General features: G+C 45.5%; 1 protein-coding gene across 9 annotated transcripts in view; it reads left to right on the forward strand.

The window, feature by feature from the left end:
- Positions 1-18,291, forward strand: part of COL16A1 (collagen type XVI alpha 1 chain) — a 136,295-nt gene that overhangs the window by 20,077 nt on the left and 97,927 nt on the right. For 7 of the 9 annotated variants that reach the window (XM_083751592.1, XM_083751591.1, XM_083751594.1 and 4 more), the window contains exons 3-6: positions 3,833-3,907; positions 5,014-5,131; positions 15,544-15,667; positions 17,374-17,649. In XM_083751592.1, coding sequence (XP_083607718.1) covers positions 3,833-3,907; positions 5,014-5,131; positions 15,544-15,667; positions 17,374-17,649 — 593 coding nt within the window. The remainder of the gene's footprint in view (positions 1-3,832; positions 3,908-5,013; positions 5,132-15,543; positions 15,668-17,373; positions 17,650-18,291) is intronic. The other 2 variants (XM_083751598.1, XM_083751599.1) reach the window with 1 other exon arrangement.

Raw genomic sequence — 18,291 nt, forward strand, 5'->3', positions numbered from 1 at the left:
ATCCCTCTAGGGAGAGTATTCCATAACTGGAGCAGTTTAGGGCTTTAAAGGTAAGCCCTTGAATTGGGCTCAGGAGCAGATAAACAGCTGGTGAACTTATTGAAGAATTGATGTAAATGGCTTCACTTTCCTACACCAGGCAAAGTAATTTCAGCCAGATTCTGAAACGTTGGGGTCACCTTCAAGGGCAGCCCTATTGTGTAACACATTTACAGTAGCCTAACTTAGAGGTTGGGACGCAGGTGGCGCTGTGGGTTAAAGCCTCAGCGCCTAGGACTTGCCGATCGAAAGGTCGGCGGTTCGAATCCCTGCGGCGGGGTGCGCTCCCGCTGCTCGGTCCCAGCGCCTGCCAACCTAGCAGTTCGAAAGCACCTCCGGGTGCAAGTAGATAAATAGGGACCGCTTACCAGCGGGAAGGTAAACGGCGTTTCCGTGTGCGGCTCTGGCTCGCCAGAGCAGCGATGTCACGCTGGCCACGTGACCTGGAAGTGTCTCCGGACAGCGCTGGCCCCTGGCCTCTTGAGTGAGATGGGCGCACAACCCCAGAGTCTGTCAAGACTGGCCCGTATGGGCAGGGGTACCTTTACCTTTACCTTTAACTTAGAGGTTTCCAGAGCATGGATCGCTGGTGTTAAGCTATCCAGTAAGCGAACTACAATGACAGATGCTAAATGTTAACTGCTAATTTGGCATTCTGGGTGCCCCCTAGCAACTTCCTCACTCTCTTAAAGGTAAAGGTACCCCTGACCTTTAGGATGACTCTGGGGTTGCATGCTCATCTCGCTCTATAGGCTGAGGGAGCCAGTTTTTGTCCACAGACAGCTTTTCTTTCTGGTCATGTGGCCAGCATGACTAAGCCACTTCTGGCAAACCAGAGCAGTGCACGGAAATGCCGTTTACCTTCCCACCGGAGCGGTACCTATTTATCTACTTGCACTTGACGTGCTTTCGAACTGCAAGGTGGGCAAGAGCTGGGACAGAGTAACAGGAGCTCTCCCTGTTGTGGGAATTCGAACTGCCGACCTTCTGATCGGCAAGCCCTAGGCTCTGTGGTTTAGACCACAGCGCCACCTGCGTCCCTCTTACTTCACACTTAATTTTTCTCTTCTTAGAAAGAAAGAAAGCTGGAGTAACCCATTTTCACTTGGGTTGGGGCACTCCCCATTAGTGGGATCTCCCTATTTTCCAGTTAGAGACCATCAATGTGTCATAGATAACTTGTAGGACTTTGCTCACTGAGACCAAGTTCATTCTCCATTGAGCCATGAAATGTACTGGGCAGCCTCAGGAAATGTCTGGCTCTCAGCCTAACCTACCTCATTGGGTCATTGTGAGAGTGAAATGACATGACTCCTTGTGAGGCGCTTTGAGCTCCTTGGCCAAAGGGTGGAATTCATAGGCGATGAAGAAATGCTTTGCCTCTCGGCAAGGATGACGCGGAAGGTTTGGAAAAAATGTGCACATCTTTTACTTATCTGTCTCAGAATATCCACAAGAGAGATGCATCATCCCGGGTGTCATCTAATGTGGAAACTGGATAGGGATCAACCCTCGTTTTGCCAGAGGCACCTTGAAGGAACTGAAAGATATCTGTGCGTATGCAGCATGGAGCTTCCAGCCATGGCTTACTCTGGTGGCTGTTTTAGATCTCAGCAACATTGCAACGCATTGATAAAATCTAGAGGGTTTTTTTTATGTAGTGCAAATAACTAGATAATCTTTGGGGACAGAGAAAGCTTCGCAACAGTAGCAGAAATAGTTAGGAGGGAAAGGGGAACTGGGTGGAGCATGGCACCACCTACATTTTATACACATTAATTCCTGTTCATGGAGAGATTAAAATGAGGGGTTATTGTCACCAGTGCTTTTTTCTGGGGGGACGCAGGGGTACACATTCCCCTAAACATTTTGTGAATCTTTGTACTTTTGTCCATGTACTGTATTTATTTTTCCTGATTTGAACTATAAAATGGTGATTTTCTTGAGTCAAATTGAGAGTACCCGTAAACATTTTTTAGGAAAAAAGCACTGATTGTCACCCTCCTTTTTTAAAAAAACAACAATCCAAACTCAACTGACTAATTGTATGAGATTTAGGCCCGTTTACCTGAATATAATGGGACGCGGGTGGCGCTGTGGGTTAAACCACAGAGCCTAGGGCTTGCTGATCAGAAGGTTGGTGGTTTGAATCCCCGTGATGGGGTGAGTTCCCATTGCTTGGTCCCTGCTCCTGCCAACCTAGCAGTTCAAAAGCACATCAACGTGCAAGTAGATAAATAGGTACCACTCTGGCAGGAAGATAAATAGTGTTTCCGTGTGCTGCTCTGGTTCGCCAGAAGCGGCTTAGTCATGCTGGCCACATGACCTGGAAGCTGTATGCCGGCTCCCTTAGCGAGATGAACGCCACAACCCCAGACCTGTCCACAACTGGACCTAATGGTCAGGGATCCCTTTACCTTTACCTTTGCCTGAATATAAGCCCAACTGATTCCAGTGGGACTTCTGAGTAGAAAAGGGATTTTCTATTAAGATTGCAGCCTTCATTAATCAACAGAAAGAGCCCCTTGTTTTGCAAGAGAAAAGGGTTGTTTCCAATTAAGTTTTACTCAGAGTAGACCCATTGAACTTAATGGGCCTATTTATTTCAACAGGTTAACTCTGAATAGGACGAGCATTGGCCACAACCTATGCTTGCACAAGGCTTGTTCAGGACATTTTGTTGTGTGGGTCAGAGGGCAAGACGGTGCCTCCTCACCCCATTCCAAGTTTTGAAGCCAGGAAGACTAGTACCTGAATATTACTTCACTATGGGTAGCATCCTGCACCACACCTGAAGAGAGCAGGCTAGTTTAGGAGATGCGGGGCAGACAATAGTCACACTGTCCTGTTCTACAACACCTCCCAGTGCTCTAACACCTCCCCCTGTTCTCTAACACCTTCCCACTTACCCAGAAGCTGCCACCTGAGGCAGCTGCCTCCTGCCTAATGGTAGGACTGGCCCAGAGGTCTGCATCTTGATTCTGTTCCCCATCTGCACAATCCGTGTGCCTTGATTTTTGTCTGTGCAAGGCTCTAGTGCAATCAAGGCTTACCTGCTCATCCTCATAGCCACTTTGTTGTGATGGCGTCTTGCACGCGTCTGCTTAATTTCTGTGGGGATATGTTGTACCCAAGCCAGCTTTCAGCCACAGGCTTGCTGCGGGTTGGGTGGGACTGCTATGAAGAGAAAACAAGGTTTCTGGTAAATGCATATCAAAGGGCTGAGTCATTTGCTTTATACTACACTATTATTCATTGTCTTCGTTTCCGAAATAAAGTGCAACACATTGGAGTAGAAGGATCTCACATGGGGTCTTGGCAAGGCAGGACTTAGCGTCATAGCAAATATGGAGATTTCTCAACAGTTCCAAAGTTCATATCAACACCCCCTAATTCTGTTTGTAATTGTTACTCAGACACACTTCCCTTTGTAAAACAAAAGAACAGACTAACAAGTTGCAGCTTAATTTTTAATGGCAGGTTATATGGGCAGCTTTCAAATGTATTACAGAGGTACCGTGGTTTATGAACTTAATCCATTCCGGAAGTCCATTCTTAAACCAAAGCATTCTTAAACCAAGGTGTGCTTTCCCATAGCAGTGGGGGATTCAATTTACAAATGGAACACACTCAACAGGAAGTGAAACATGTTCTTATTCCAAGGCAAAGTTCACAAACCAAAACACCTACTTCCGGGTTTGCAGCGTTCTTAATCCACGTTGTTCATAAACGAAGCTGTTCTTAAACCGAGGTGCCACTGTACTCAATCCATGTTCAATGCACTGTCTTGCAGGCGAGAAATGTCCACAAATGCAAAAGGAAGGTCTCCGGCTGGACCAGACTAGTGACCAATATGTAAACATAACTGGTAAGTTTGTTTTGTCTCTCCCAAAAAATTCTTTTCCTCGCTGGCCTCTGGCCACAACCTCTTTCCTCCCTAGGAATTTGCAAGGGGGCAGAGATAAATCTATCTAATCAGGACCCATGGATCTGAGACCCAGCAGAAACAGGCAGGAAGATCCACTTAGCTGGGGGGCAGCAAAGAGAAAACAAAACAACCACAAAGTCATGCAGCCCAAGGAGTGTCCATAAAGCTGCCTGAGGATCTCTTGCAGTGTCACAGGCAGGACTGGCAAGCGTTCTGGTCTTGAAGCTGGGAAGAAAGATGGGCAGTGTGGAGAGTAACCCACAATGACCTAGCATTTCATAGAATCATGGAATCATAGAATTGTAGAGTTGGAAGGGACCCTGAGAGTCATCTAGCCCAACCCTCTGCAATGCGGGAATCACAGTTAAACATTCCCTGACAGATGGCCATCCAACCTCTGTTTAAAAACCTCCCATGAAGGAGAGTCCACCACCTTCTGAGGGAGTCTTAGCCTCCAGAATTTGTTGGAGCAAAAGTGCCCGTTGTTATTTTTCAATGCCTTTCCTATTTAAATAAGTGAAGTTCTCCATCCCGAGAGGCATCAGCATTTGATCTGCAATTGTTTTTACACATGCAAATGCTTTGACATTGTTTTTACAGCAATGTAAAATGTAATATGTTTGTTTATGGTAATGTGAAAATTGCTTTGAGATCCTTCACAGGAAGTGATTCATAAATGAAAACTAATGAAATGAAAACTAATTGATTAGTATCAAGCTTAACAGGTTTTATATAATATGCATGTGAACAAGTTAAATGTGACAGGACAAGCCCTAAGCAAAGAATATTTTAAAATGTGGCATTCCAAACATAGAACTTTCAATCAACCAGGGAATACATTTTTTTAAATGAACAGACAAAAAAAAAGAGGATAAACTGTGTTTTTTTGTAATGCCACACAGAGCCTTTCACTTTCTACTTTCTCACATTTTTGGAGTTTAACCTGCCCCAGCAACTTGTCTGTAAAGGGAGAATGGGAACTTGGGCGTCGGTATGGGAGGCTGGACTCTCAAGCTATGCTCCTTTCTCTTCTGTGTCTTTGGCAGGATTTAATCTAATTAAAAGGTTTGCTCTGCTGAAGACCTCAGCCATTAAGAAGATCCGCAACCCCAAAGGCCCAATGATCCTGCGACTGGGCAGCACCCCTCTGGTCCGACCAACGGAGTGAGTATGCCTGCTCTCCATTCCAAAAACTAGTACGTGGCTGCATGTGCCGCCTCAAGTCGTCAGTGCAGTCGTTCAAGTTATTAAGCCAAGTGGGTCTTATTTATTCCCATTTAGGAACTGAGTATTCACTATTGCAGAGATAACAATAGAGCTTATTGTAAGACCCTGCTGGATCTCTGCAGACCTGCTGGATCCCTGCTGGTTCTCACGGTGGCCAGCGTATGGGAAGCTCACAAGCAGGACCAGAATGCAACAGCACTCTTCTCATGTGTGAATCCTAGCAACTGGTATGCAGAGGTGTACAGCCTCCGGCAATTGCGCAACAACCTTGCAACATGTGTCATGAATTCCCATATTGCGGATGGGGCTGGCAGAGGTGCACAGAATGATTTGCCCCAGGCTTGGTGGAATAGTGGTAAATTTTGAACCTGCAGAAATACAGTGTGGTGTAGTGGTTAAGACCGGTGGACTCGTAATCTGGTGAACCGGGTTCGCTTCCCTGCTCCTCCACAAGCAGTTGCTCGGTGACCTTGGGCTAGTCACACTTCTCTGAAGTCTCTCAGCCTCACTCACCTCACAGAGTGTTGTTGTGGGGAGGAAGGGAAAGGAGAATGTTAGCCATTTTGAGACTCCTTAAGGGAAGTGAAAGGCAGGATATCAAGTCCAAACTCCCCCTCCTCCTCCTCCTCCTCCTCCCCCTCCTCTTCCTCCTCCTCTTCTTCTTCTTCCAGCCTTTTGAGTATGTACCTATATCTTCAAGGTATTCTGTACAGTTGAAGAGCTAACCATAGGGACAAATATTAGGAATAATTGGGCAGGAATAATCAGGTGCACAAATAAAATATGAGGGGAGCACCTGGTTTGACAGCAGTACACGAGAAAAGGATCTAGACTTGCTCTCCTCTGCACCTCAGAGCTAATGTGATTCAATCTGCATTGGGTTGTGGAGGCTCAGCTTCAGATTCCCACTTCTGAGTGTTCTTGGGCCAGTTGCTCTGGACCGGTCAGCTTAGCCTACCTCATGGGCTTGTTGTAAGGATAAGTCAGTGGCCTGTGAGTGGGAGAACCATATCTGCCCCTTGAGCTTCTTGGATGAAGGCAAATGAGAGGGCCATGATGCAAGTGCTGGACTAGGCTCGGGGAGATCCAGGTTCAAATCCCCACTCAGCCATGATGCTCACCAGGTGGCCTGGGGTCAGTCACCATCTCCCAGCCTAACCTCCCTCACAAGGTTGTTGTGAGCATGAAATGGAGGTGGGGAGAGGAACCATGCATGCTGCCTTAACCTCCAGGGAGGAAAGGCAGGATGCAAATGTAGTAAATCGAATAGCCCTTGGGGAGTAGACATCTCATTGGGGTGTGTCTTGGATGGGGTGTCCAATGGGTACCAGCCCCAAACTCAAATAAATTTACCCTGTTAACTCTATAAAAGAGCCTGCGGTCTCCCTGAGTAAGGATTGTGTGGGTGCCTCAGCCACAGCCTGATGGCTGGAAGGATGTTTTAATCCTAGAAAGTAAATCACAGCACAAGAGCAAAGGACTTGGTCCTTTTCCAGGGCCATTATGCAATCCCTGCACCATGTGTGTTTTCCTTCCTCCATTGAAACTTGGCAGGCAGCCTGACGGGTCTAGACGGGTAGATTGAAGCAGCTTAAGCTGTTTACTAGCTAGGCCTTTCCTTTCATCAGGACCCAGCAGCAGTGCAGAAAAAGCAGGCTTAGAAACTGGCTTCCCTCTTCTCCTGCCTCTGCATGTAGGACAGCCTTTAATGTCTAAAGGGGGAGGTGCTGCAAGGACTCGTCTCCTTTCCAGGACTTGCTTCAGTTCAGGCACTGGGGCTTTTGATCCCCATGAAGTAAATCAGAAAGCACAGCTGCACTCAGTTCCCAGTTTATGGGGCTGCTTTATTCTTCCTGTGCATTTTGGCACTTAAAAGTACACAGAACAGAGAAAGGCAACACACACACACACACACACACACACACACAGGACTTCTGTTTCAGTGTATCTGAAGAAGTGTGCATGCACACGAAAGCTCATACCAAGAACTAACTTAGTTGGTCTTTAAGGTGCTACTGGAAGGAATTTTTTTATTTTGTAAAAACTCACCAGTAAGAATCGTTTAAAATTTAAGCACTACTATACAATAAAATTAACATTTTGATATACCTCATAAAGGTGACTTGTAACCATAACTTAAAATAGCAACATAAGTAAAACTGAAAGCAGCAGAACCTCCAATCTTCACAAATGTCAAAACATACATACACACCCACCATGTCAGTTTTCACAGTAGCCTCCCTTTAACATTGAACTTGGGTGGCTTGGGCCAACAGCTCTGTAGGCAAAGCAGGACCAGCAGGAAACAAGGGCAAGACATCTCCATTCTCAGGGAACTCTGGAGTTTGCAGATGGACATAAAATCAGTAAAGAGGGGGGGGGGGGGGAAACATCAGTGGCGTCCCCCCACTCCTATCCAACAACAGGAAAAACCATGCATGTATGCATGTGGTTGCATGGAAGTGAATGCACACACAACACAGCAAGCCTGTTTCAACTGAGCCTGAAATGAAGTCTGGAGTGGTGCTTCAGACCATCCCTTCCTCCATACAGCCTCCCTCCTGCCATCCTACCTCATGAGGCCTGTAGAAGGAGATGCAAGAGGCCAGAAATAGCAGCTCCCCCTGGGAGGAACAGAACATTCCACTCGTCTGCAGCTGCAAGTTTGAGGAGGAAGAGGAGAGGAGAGGAGAGGAGAGGAAGACTCCGCTCCAACAGTGAAGGGGAAGATGCAAATGGAAGAGCCCTGGGCACTCGGGCACATGTGCACAGCAGCAGCAGCAAAGGCAGTAGAGAACATACTGAGGACAGAACACAACATTTTGTTGTGCATCTGATTGCCGGGAAGACCTTCAAGTAAAAATGCTCCTCCCTGCCAGAACTCAGTCTATCTCTTTCTCTTCCGGAACTGCCTACCTTATTCTCTCCACTCCCACCAAGGCTAGTAGCCATCGGCCATGAAAGACCATCAAGGCAACCAAAATGATCAAGGGAAGGAGCAACTCCCCTTTGAAGAAAGGTTACGGTGTTTGAGACTTTCAGCTCAGAGAAAAGCTGTGTTAGATGTGGCATGATAGAAGCTTATACAATGGCGCATGGCATGGAGAAAGTGAGTTGGGGAAAGTTTTTTTTCTTCCTCTCTTACAACACTAGAATTTGTGGACATCCAGTGAAGCTGAACATTGGAAGATTCAGATGAAAATACCGTATTTTTCCTTGTATAAAACACCCCCTATTTTGGGGGACTCACATTTAAGAAAATGGGGGGAAATTCCCCAGAATTGTTGAAGCAAATCACCAACACAGCAACCAATCAGCAGCAGCCATTACCGCTCCCACCAATCAACACTGACCAATCCCATGACCCAACTCTAAACTACCCATGTATAAGATGATCCAAAAAATACACGGAAAAGTACGGTGCTTCTTTACACAGCACATGTTTAAACTTACTTCCTGTAAGAAGTAGCAATGTCCACTACCTTGGATGGCTTTAAAAGAGAATTGGACAAATTCATGGTGGAGCGGGCTATTGATGGCTACTATGCTCTCTGCCTCCATGGCTGGAGGCTTCTGAACACCAGTTGCTGGAAACCACATCAGGAAAGAGTTCTCCTGTGCTTGAATCCTGCTTGTGGATTTCCCACAGTAATCTGGTTGGCCACAGTGAGAACAGGATGCTGGATTTCAGGGACCATTGGCCTGATCCAGTAGGCTCTTCCTATTTTCTTTGGTAAGGTTTACTTAAGCCACCATGTCCGGTGCCCACTGAAGAAGTATTTTCAACTATTAGCAAAATGGAAAGCCAAGAGGAAAAGAGCAGAGGATGATCGCAACACTAATTTAAGTGCCTTGGGGTTCCTGACACAGTTTCCCCCTCAACCACTAAGCCAGAGCACCTGCCCCACCCACGCTCAGAAGATGTGGCGTGGCAGAAAAGAGACTAGTGGCTGCCTAGATCCCGATGGTGCCACCAACATCCAACACAAATATATTCCAGCATGTATGATGGCACTTTGCTTTAATGCTCATTCAGACACCTGGAATTCAGCCTTCAGGGAAGGAGGCTCTGCTACAAAGGATTGAGGGCACTGGAAATAGCTGGTGCACGGCAGAACAGTTGCCGTGGCTCTCCTTTCAGTGTGCTCCCCTCCCCTCCACCTTCTTAGCAATTGCCGCTTTTGTTCTGTTCCAAAGAAGACAGGTCTGTAGTTGTCTGCAGAAGGCGTGCAGTCACCTCTCAGGGGCACATATGGAGTAGGACCACTCAGATAGTACCAGCTTCAAAGGAAACAACGGTGAGGGCCAAAAGAAGACAAAGACAAAGAGGGAGTCCGTGGAAAATCTTACAACTGAATTCTGATTTCAGTCACCGAAACGCTCCTAAGAAATCGCAATAACTAAAAAGATATGTATAAATGTTTAAGCTTTCTTGAATGCCAGAACTGAAGGGTCCAAGCAAGGGGTGCTGCAGGGCCACCACTGAGAAGTCCCTGTCTTGCCATCCTAACTGGTTTCATTGGTCAGCACATAAGCAGGGGTTCAGAAGCAAATAATAGATTACAAGCAGGTTCATATGCATATATTTTCATATTTCAAGTATATTTTAAAAATTGTACACAATATAACATCCCTGTAAGGCAGGTCAGTATTACTATTGCTTTATTATAAAAGGGAGTCTGAGAAAATAGTGGATTGCTTAACATGGCTACTGTGCTATCTCCTTTCTTATCTCTCAGTTCATCTTGTGGGGCCTAAGGTGGAGAAGAAGCTCTAGGGCAGAGCCCTTGGTGAGCAGTGGCTGGAACCGAGCTGTGGAGTGAATCTGAAATTAGACAGTGGAGAAAAAGTAAAGAGATATATTTGCCTTTCCTTTTTGAATTTGACAGTGCCAAAACATTTCCTTTGAGTCCCTTGGGGTTTCCCTCTCTCTCTTTCTCCCTCTCTCTTTATCTTCATTGACAGTTTTTAAACAGTTTCTTAATGTAGGGATGGGCGCTGTGGCAGTTGGGAATAGGTGTGTTTGTTTAAACGCTTGACTAGCCGAGGGCGCCTCTGTTATGATCTCCTTCTGCTGGTTCTTGTTTTGCCTTGGTGATTCATGAGCCAGGCACGATGACCCCACAATAAACACAGAGAGAGGAGCAAATGAAAGACAAACGACCTGGAGCAGGGCTTCCAAGAAGACAACAAGCAGATCAATGTGCATCCGGTACAATGGCAATGCCAGAGGTGCAGGGGCCAACAAGTATTAGTTCTGGTCTCATTCCTTTGCTGGGTAGGGGAGCCTGAGACCAGGGGACCGAAAAGCTCTCCACCCACACACTGAGACTGATGAGGAAACCGTCTGTGCAGTTCTTCTTTTTTTGCAAAGGCTGCTATCATTCTCCCCCATCACCAGGCACTACTCTTTACTCTGGCCTGCGAGACTCTCTTATCAGAAGTTGTTGCTGCTGCAAGTCAACAGTGGAAAGAACTCAGAGTTATTTTCCAGGTTAGGAAAAACAGCGGCGGCAATGGGCTAGTAAAGTGTGGCATTGGCACGCCTGCCAGTCTGTGGTGTGTTCAAAGCAGGGAGATTTCAACTCCTGCTCTTGCTGCATGCAAAGTGCTTGTCCCCTCCGTCCCGGCTCTACATCCTTTTCTTTGCATTCTCAGCTTGGCAGAAAAAAAAAAGTATGGCAGTTTATCCAACTCATGTGGAGCCTCCATGCAGGATACAGTGAAACTGCTTTCAGCCTGGGTGGGGGGCAACTCACAAGTTATGCAGCCTGATCTCCATGATTGCTGATAATTTTGATGAAGTCAATGCAAATGTGGCCCACCAACCATGTCTGTCGGCCTGGCAGATGCTTGACGACCTCTCCCTGTTTTAGCAGCCCTAAGCAGAGAGAGAGAGAGAGAAACATCAGACTGTTTATCGTGCCTCTGGCTAGGGATAAGAGGATTTCCCCAGCTCCGTTCATTTATTGATCTGATGCTTTCCTTTGCTCCATCTACAATTCCTCCTGCATTCCTTTACTGGGGAGAATTTCTAAAATTAACATCAGAATTGGCTCAGGGGCAGCTTCTCCTCTGCTTTCTCTTCCCTCTTTTCATCTGCATCTTTCTCCACAGCTGCAAACCACCACTGATGCAAACCATCACTGATGCAAACCACCAAAAACTGAGAAATCAGCACCACCCCTCCAGGGCCGGCCTGCCTATGAGGCGGGGTGAGGCAGTTGTCTCAGGTGGCAGACTGGGGGACAGTTGAAAGCAGCAGCAGATCCAGGCCCTGACGAGCACACTGCTCACCACGGCTACCACCACCACCTACTTCTCTCCAACCTTGCCTTTTTCCTCCTACCTCAGGCTTCCTCAACCTCGGCCCTCCAGATGTTTTTGGCCTACAAGTCCCATGATCCCTAGCTAGCAGGACCAGTGGTCAGGGATGATGGGAATTGTAGTCTCGAAATATCTGGAGGGCTAAGGTTGAGGAAGCCTCTCCCAACTCCGACAGCAGCTGGAGGTGGGGTCAGCTTTAGGGAGAGCAGCTCCAGTTTTGCTTTGAGCGGTGTAGTGTTTTACGTACATTACTTACTTGCATCTTAATGGAACACTCCACAAAATGATCTTGATCCAACCATGTGCTTCATCACATCATGTATACTGTTGTGTAATATCTCATCAATACACCAGAATGCATCAGGGATTTTTCTTTTTTTTAAAATGGATCCAAAGAACCATAAATGCAACCATGCAAACAATCGAACACAGATAGGGTAGACGCTTATGCTAAAGGGGGGAGTATAAATGCTGTTATGAAACAAATATGCTCATATTAAGATAGGGTGGTCATTTATGTTTTACCAAATAAGAGAAAATACATTATCAGAAAAAAGAGGGCATAGGTTTGTGCAAATTTTGCATGCACTTATTTATATGTACAGGACTGTATACTCCAAAGCCTATGGAAAAATTCCGATGTAGAGAATTTTTGAAATAGCTTTCCTGTCCTGCCACTGATGTCTCCATTGTTTGGTGGCAGGTCTGATGTTTTAAAGGCCCCTGTCAGGTGGGGATAGAAAAATCTGTCAATTTCACTTCTCTCAGTTTCTCATTTTTCCAATCTTAAATTCAGTTCTCCATATTTCTAGAACAATTTGTGATTATTATTATTATTATTAAAAAAATATCCTCATGAAAATTAATAAGCCTTTTAGCGCAAATTTATCCTAACGAATACATTTCTGTATACAGTTTGACTAACATACGTATTTTGCAAGCAATTTATCCTAATATACGGTATGTTTGCATGTTATTTTCAGTAATTTGTTATTTGCCATTATGCACCCTTTCCCCCAATGACTGAATTTTTGCAAACATTGTCTGCTGGAAGAACTGCACTGCAAAATTCCGAAAAGTATGGATTTTGAGGGATGGCTACATTTCAGTGCCTGTATTGTCTCACATAGTGTGAATTAGGTAGGTTTGCCTTTCCATGCGAACAGAATTGAATTTCTCTCCCATCCCTGGTGGCAGAACTTCACCTCTTAAAAGTCAAAGGGCTCTGATTCTGACCTCTGTCTGGCATCCAAATAACAGCTCATTCCTGATGCACCTATACAAAGACCATGTGATGCAAGGGGAAGTCTCTGTAGTGGAAAAACTTGGCATAAATAACTGGTGTTGACCAAGCCCCAGAATTGGTCACTGATGGGCAATGAATGTTGCAATAGTAGGATGGATTCCACAGATGAAATTGATTCCTGCTCTGCTTGGCTTCCAAATCTCCTGATTCTGTCTGGACTGGATATGGGTTGTTGTTGCTGCTGTTTTTCTTTTTGAATGTCCTGAGAAATGAACACAGATGTTAGTGGTTGCTGTTGCTACTGGAGCAAAATTGTTGGACTCACTCTATGTCTACCATGACCTCATTATAGTAATCCTTTTAAAGTGTTAAAGCTTCTAAATGGTTTTTAGGGTTACCTCCTTTCCTATCTGACAGAGCCACTGTGCCTTTGAGCATGGGCAGAGGGTACTTTCGTGGTGTCCACGATAATGAGGGAAGCTTTGCCTCTTGTTTTCATCTATTTATAATTTTATGTACTGTCAACACACCCGCATTGTTTTATGATTTAAAATAATGAGTTACAGTGTTATAGACATGGTGGTACTTGAGGGGTAAGGAAGAGGAGAGGGAAATAAGCAAAAACAGGCATCATGGCTGTTGCATAAGTCTGTTCTGGAAGGGTCTGGGACTAGCAAGAGTTCTCAGGAATGAAAATCATTGAGAGCTCCATCTGAGACACATTTACACTATAAGTTTCCCCACTAAGAATCTGGGAACTGTTAAGGGTGCTGGGAATTGCAGCTCTGTGTGGCTCTTACATGATACATAGCTCAGTTGGCAGAACGCAAGACTTGTAACTTCAGGGTCATGTGTTCAAGCCCCACATTGAGCAAAAGATTTCCACATGGGGGGGTTAGACTAGATGACCCTCATGGCCCCTTCCACCTCTACAATTATATGATTCTCATTGTTCCCAAGCCTGTTGAGGTGATGGGAGACAAGGCCTAGTTGGTATTGACCCTAAGAAATCTTTGCTCAACCCCTTCTTTGTCCTCTATTAAGCAAGCTCTTATGACTATTTCATTCTGAGGTGCAGTTCTGAATTAATTAGAGCCCCCAGAAAATGAATTCTAATTTAATGTTCCTTCTGTGTTTTATTATTCCATTTCATTGCTGCTTTGTTGTTTTTAGAATTGTATTGTAGATTTTCTTTGTTAATATATTTTTATGATTTTTTTGCATGAAAGAAAGGAAACTCAACTGGAACCCACATTATGCTTGCAGTAAGAAATGATTTAGTGGGCTGGTAGAAGGGATTTATTATAGGCTGACCAATTAACCACAAATCCTTTGAGTAATCATCTGTCTTTAGATATATTAACGTTAATTAAAATAAATTGGCATATTGCACATGGATGCCTTTTTTGGAAAAAAATGAAGAAAGTGAAAGATAGTTTACTGCTTAATAAACAAAAGTGAGCACTCATTAGAGGGAAAGGTCATTGTTAATATGTTCTTTTTCTTTCCATAAGTCACCAGAGCCAAAATAGCTGCAAAACAACAACAACACCCCAACAGAAATTGAACATTCACAATGAAAGGGGACCCCCACCCCACTGAATAAACTACAGCTGTTGTTGATTAATCTGCCAATTAAAGTTTCATTTCCATCTAACATGTGTGTGAGCATATGTGTTCTTATGGACTGATACGCATCTTTCCCAACATTTTCTGTCATTGTTTAATTAGTCTCCTTGAAAATAAGGTGCAAGCTTTGATTCAGTATCTGCTTGGTGTATTTGCAAAGAGGAGGCTGCTTTATAGTGAGTCAGACTAGTGATCTATGTTTTATGATGTTTTGTCCATGATTTTTTTACTGAACTTTTTGGTGCACACCACCACAATATTTTTTCTTATCAACTGGCAGTTCATAAATAACCGTAGAAACAAAATAATAATTTATAAGGCTACTTATAAACCATGAACTCAATACGAGGTGACTCCCATAAATGTGGGAGTTTACCTCAATGGCCAAGTTAACTGATTACATCAAAATGAAAGAGAAAAGACAAAGACAAGATAAATTAGCAACAAATTGGCAGCCATTTATTAAATACAGCAAGGATTCAGGGTTACGTCAAAATATATTGTGCTTTGACACCGTTTTGAATTCAGTTCTAGCAAGGATGACAAGATTATGGTGTAATATATTGTCAAGGGTTTTTGTTATTCTTTTCCACTTTGTGTGTTGGGGGGTTTGGGGGGGAAGCAGGTGATTGTAATTTCTATTTTCCTATGGTTCCCCCCCTTTCATTTCTTTACACGCACACACGTATCCCAAGCAAAAGACCCGCCTGCTATCACTACTTTCATTGGCATGGCTGCCACTGGGCATCCAGCATTGTCCTTGAGGCAAAATGTTCCACCATGGGAATGAAGAAGAAGAAGAAGAAGAAGAGTTTGGATTTGATATCCCGCCTTTCACTCCCTTTAAGGAGTCTCAAAGCGGCTAACATTCTCCTTTCCCTTCCTCCCCCACAACAAACACTCTGTGAGGTGTGTGGGGCTGAGAGACTTCAAGGAAGTGTGACTGGCCCAAGGTCACCCAGCAGCTGCATGTGGAGGAGCGGAGACGCGAACCCGGTTCACCAGATTACGAGACTAACACTCTTAACCACTACACCACACTGGCTCTGATGTCATGAATTGCTGTATTGCCTTTCTAGAGCTTTCTTGCCTGCCCCCAATGGCTGCCTCCCTTTCCTCACATCTCTCCCCTCCTCTTTGTTCCCAGACAGCTGTTCCCCCGGGGCTTGCCTGATGAATTCACCCTGGTGGTGACTCTACTCTTGAAGAAACAGACCAGCAAAGAGAACTGGTACCTCTTCCAGGCCACCGATCGCCAGGGGTACCCCCAGGTACCTCACACTAGCAGGATGCATCCTTTCCAGGGCCTTGTGGCTCTTTCTGTCCTATCATGTGCCTCTTCTTTCCACTGAAGGCAACCAGCTTCCTATTCTCCTTCCGCCAGCGCCAAGCTTAATCACATCGTACTACTCAAGGAAAAAGTGGATCTGTTACCCACCTGACCCAGTGGAGCTGCTGTACCTTGTAGATTCCAAAAGCTGTCGCCACCTATGCAGTTGCTATCTGCACCCATGCCCACTTATCTTTCTTTCACCCAGGAAATGTGGCACATGCAGCCTTCTCAAAATGGGTGCTCTCCAGATGTTGTGGGCTTTAACTCCCATCAGCCCCAGCCAACATGGTCAGTGGTTAGGGATGGTGGGAACTGTAATCCTAAATATCTGGAGGTTATTAGATGGTGGGAGATTGCTCTATTGGGGCAATGCAACACCATGGAAAGCTCCCAAGTAAGCAAGTTGCTCCCATAAAGACCAAGAGTGGGCTGGAGCCTTCTATGCCTCCAGGGCAAGATCACTCCTCCAAGGCCCCAACCCAGGCGATGGAAGAACCCACAGTGGTGGCTCCAAACCAGACTGAGCCGTAGTCTCCTCCTGAGAGTACAAGTTAGAGTCAGGCACTCGCAGTGCTGCAGAGGGTGCCAGCATTGGAGGTGAAGCTGCCACAGGAGTGAACTAGGCTCAGTTCACCTGGATGATGTAAGAGTGGAGTGCTGGGGTGGCTACATCACTGAGACCTTCCAAAGGATCTGACTCCTCATTTGTAATTCCCCTCGTTTGGTGCTGCTGGTCCAACAAACCTAGCCAGCCACTTCTTATCTGAGTCACAGTTGCTGCTGTCAATGAGGAGGATCCTTGCCATAGAAGTGAGCCTCACAGATTTCCTAGACTGGCCTTGTGTTGTGCTTTCACCATTGAAAGCTAGCATGGGACTGTGGCCTGGGCAAGGGCAGAGTACTGGATCTGGCTGGTTGCTTCCCACCTGAGCCATTTTGGCAGGTGGGAGGAACCTTTATTAGCTTTGTTCCCCTTGAAGGTTCCTCTCCCAGGTGGTTTCCTGGACAGGGAAAGCGGAGTCCAGCTATTTAAAGTTTCAGTTTAATCCTCCAAGCATTGATTAATCCTAACTTTTATTAGACCCAGGAATTGAGGGGGATCCGGTTCCCCATAAACTCATAACAATATGGAATATCTCAAATGGCTAAACTAACTGTTTTTCTCAAGAAGTTATTTCAGAAAACATGCTGATCCAAGTTAATGATAATAATAAAGCACTCCTCTCATTCCTCTCTGGAATAACAGGCATCAAGACCACATTTATCTTTCTGTGTTCTTTATGATAATATAACTGTATTTTATACCTGTCACTTCCTTTAATAAAAAAATAATATATAGCTAAAACAGACAATAATTCATAGTATGACAAAGATGCCACTTGTGTCATGGGATCTGGTGGTCTGCAACATTAGATTTGACCCATTTCATAATGAAGGGTGTATGGACCAGAGGGAAGACTGCCCTGGCAAAAATGAATCACAAGTCTTCTCTCAGCTTGCCTGCTGCTGCCACAATCCTAGTATCTCTCTGTGTAGTGTGCTTTCTTCATCTTTCTGTCTCCCTGTCTCCCCTCATGCCTTTCCTCTCTGCCTCTCTTTCTAGAACATTCTCATAGTCAGCGCCGTCTCCTTTCACCCCCTCAGCTCTCCCTGGGGATCAACAGCAAAGAGCAGAGCCTGGAGTTCCAAGCCAAGGGCCAGGACAAAGAGTTTGTCAGCGCCATATTTGCCGGAAAAGGGGTCTCCGCCCTTTTCGACTTGAAGTGGCACAAAATGGTCCTTAGCATCCAAAGCCAAGTGGTTTCCATCCACATTGACTGCAGCTACATCTCCTCCAAGCCACTGCAACCCCGCCGGCGCCTGGCCAGGGAAGGCAACGCGTTTGTTGGATTGGATGCCGTGCAGGGTGCTCCTGTCACAGTGAGTCATGGTGGGGCTTTGTGGGCAAGCTGTGGCAAGCGGACCATCTCTCCATTTGGGGCTGCTTGGCCTTTTCTCAAACCTAGTTGGGCTCAAACACACGTTGGTATCTATGAAGACACCCCCAACTCTAAGGAATATTGCTAACGTTTTAAAAAAGTGTTAAGCTTCACCGGGAACCTCTCATAAACCTTCAGGTTTGGCCTGGTATTCTACCGTAGGTGACATGCATACCTTTTGCTAATCTTACATTTCTAAGAAGAAAGAACCTCCAAATTGTCCACAAGTTCACTTTACACAAAATTCAGTTCTATTGAAACTTCTGTCTGTAAGGTATTGACCCTCACTCCCCAGAGAACAGGAGTTGGTGTCAGGATTGAGGCCACTAAGCTAGGTCACCTTTGAACTTCAAGACAAAGCTATGAGCTAGGCTGATTTTATTCTTTGGGGGTTTCCTTTTTCTGATTTGTTCCAGGCCTATGCAGGGATGCAGGTCAGAGGTTCCCCACCTCTGATCTACAATGACCGGCAGCAGGTCTCTCTAACCCTAACCCAATCCTACCTGCAGATAGTAAGAACTGAACCTGGGACCTGCTGCATCCATAGCAGATCTTCTACCACTAGATAATCTGCATGGTGATA

The sequence above is a fragment of the Podarcis gaigeae genome (genome assembly GCF_964106915.1).
Source record: "Podarcis gaigeae genome assembly, chromosome: 8".
Classification (NCBI taxonomy): Eukaryota; Metazoa; Chordata; class Lepidosauria; order Squamata; family Lacertidae; genus Podarcis; species Podarcis gaigeae.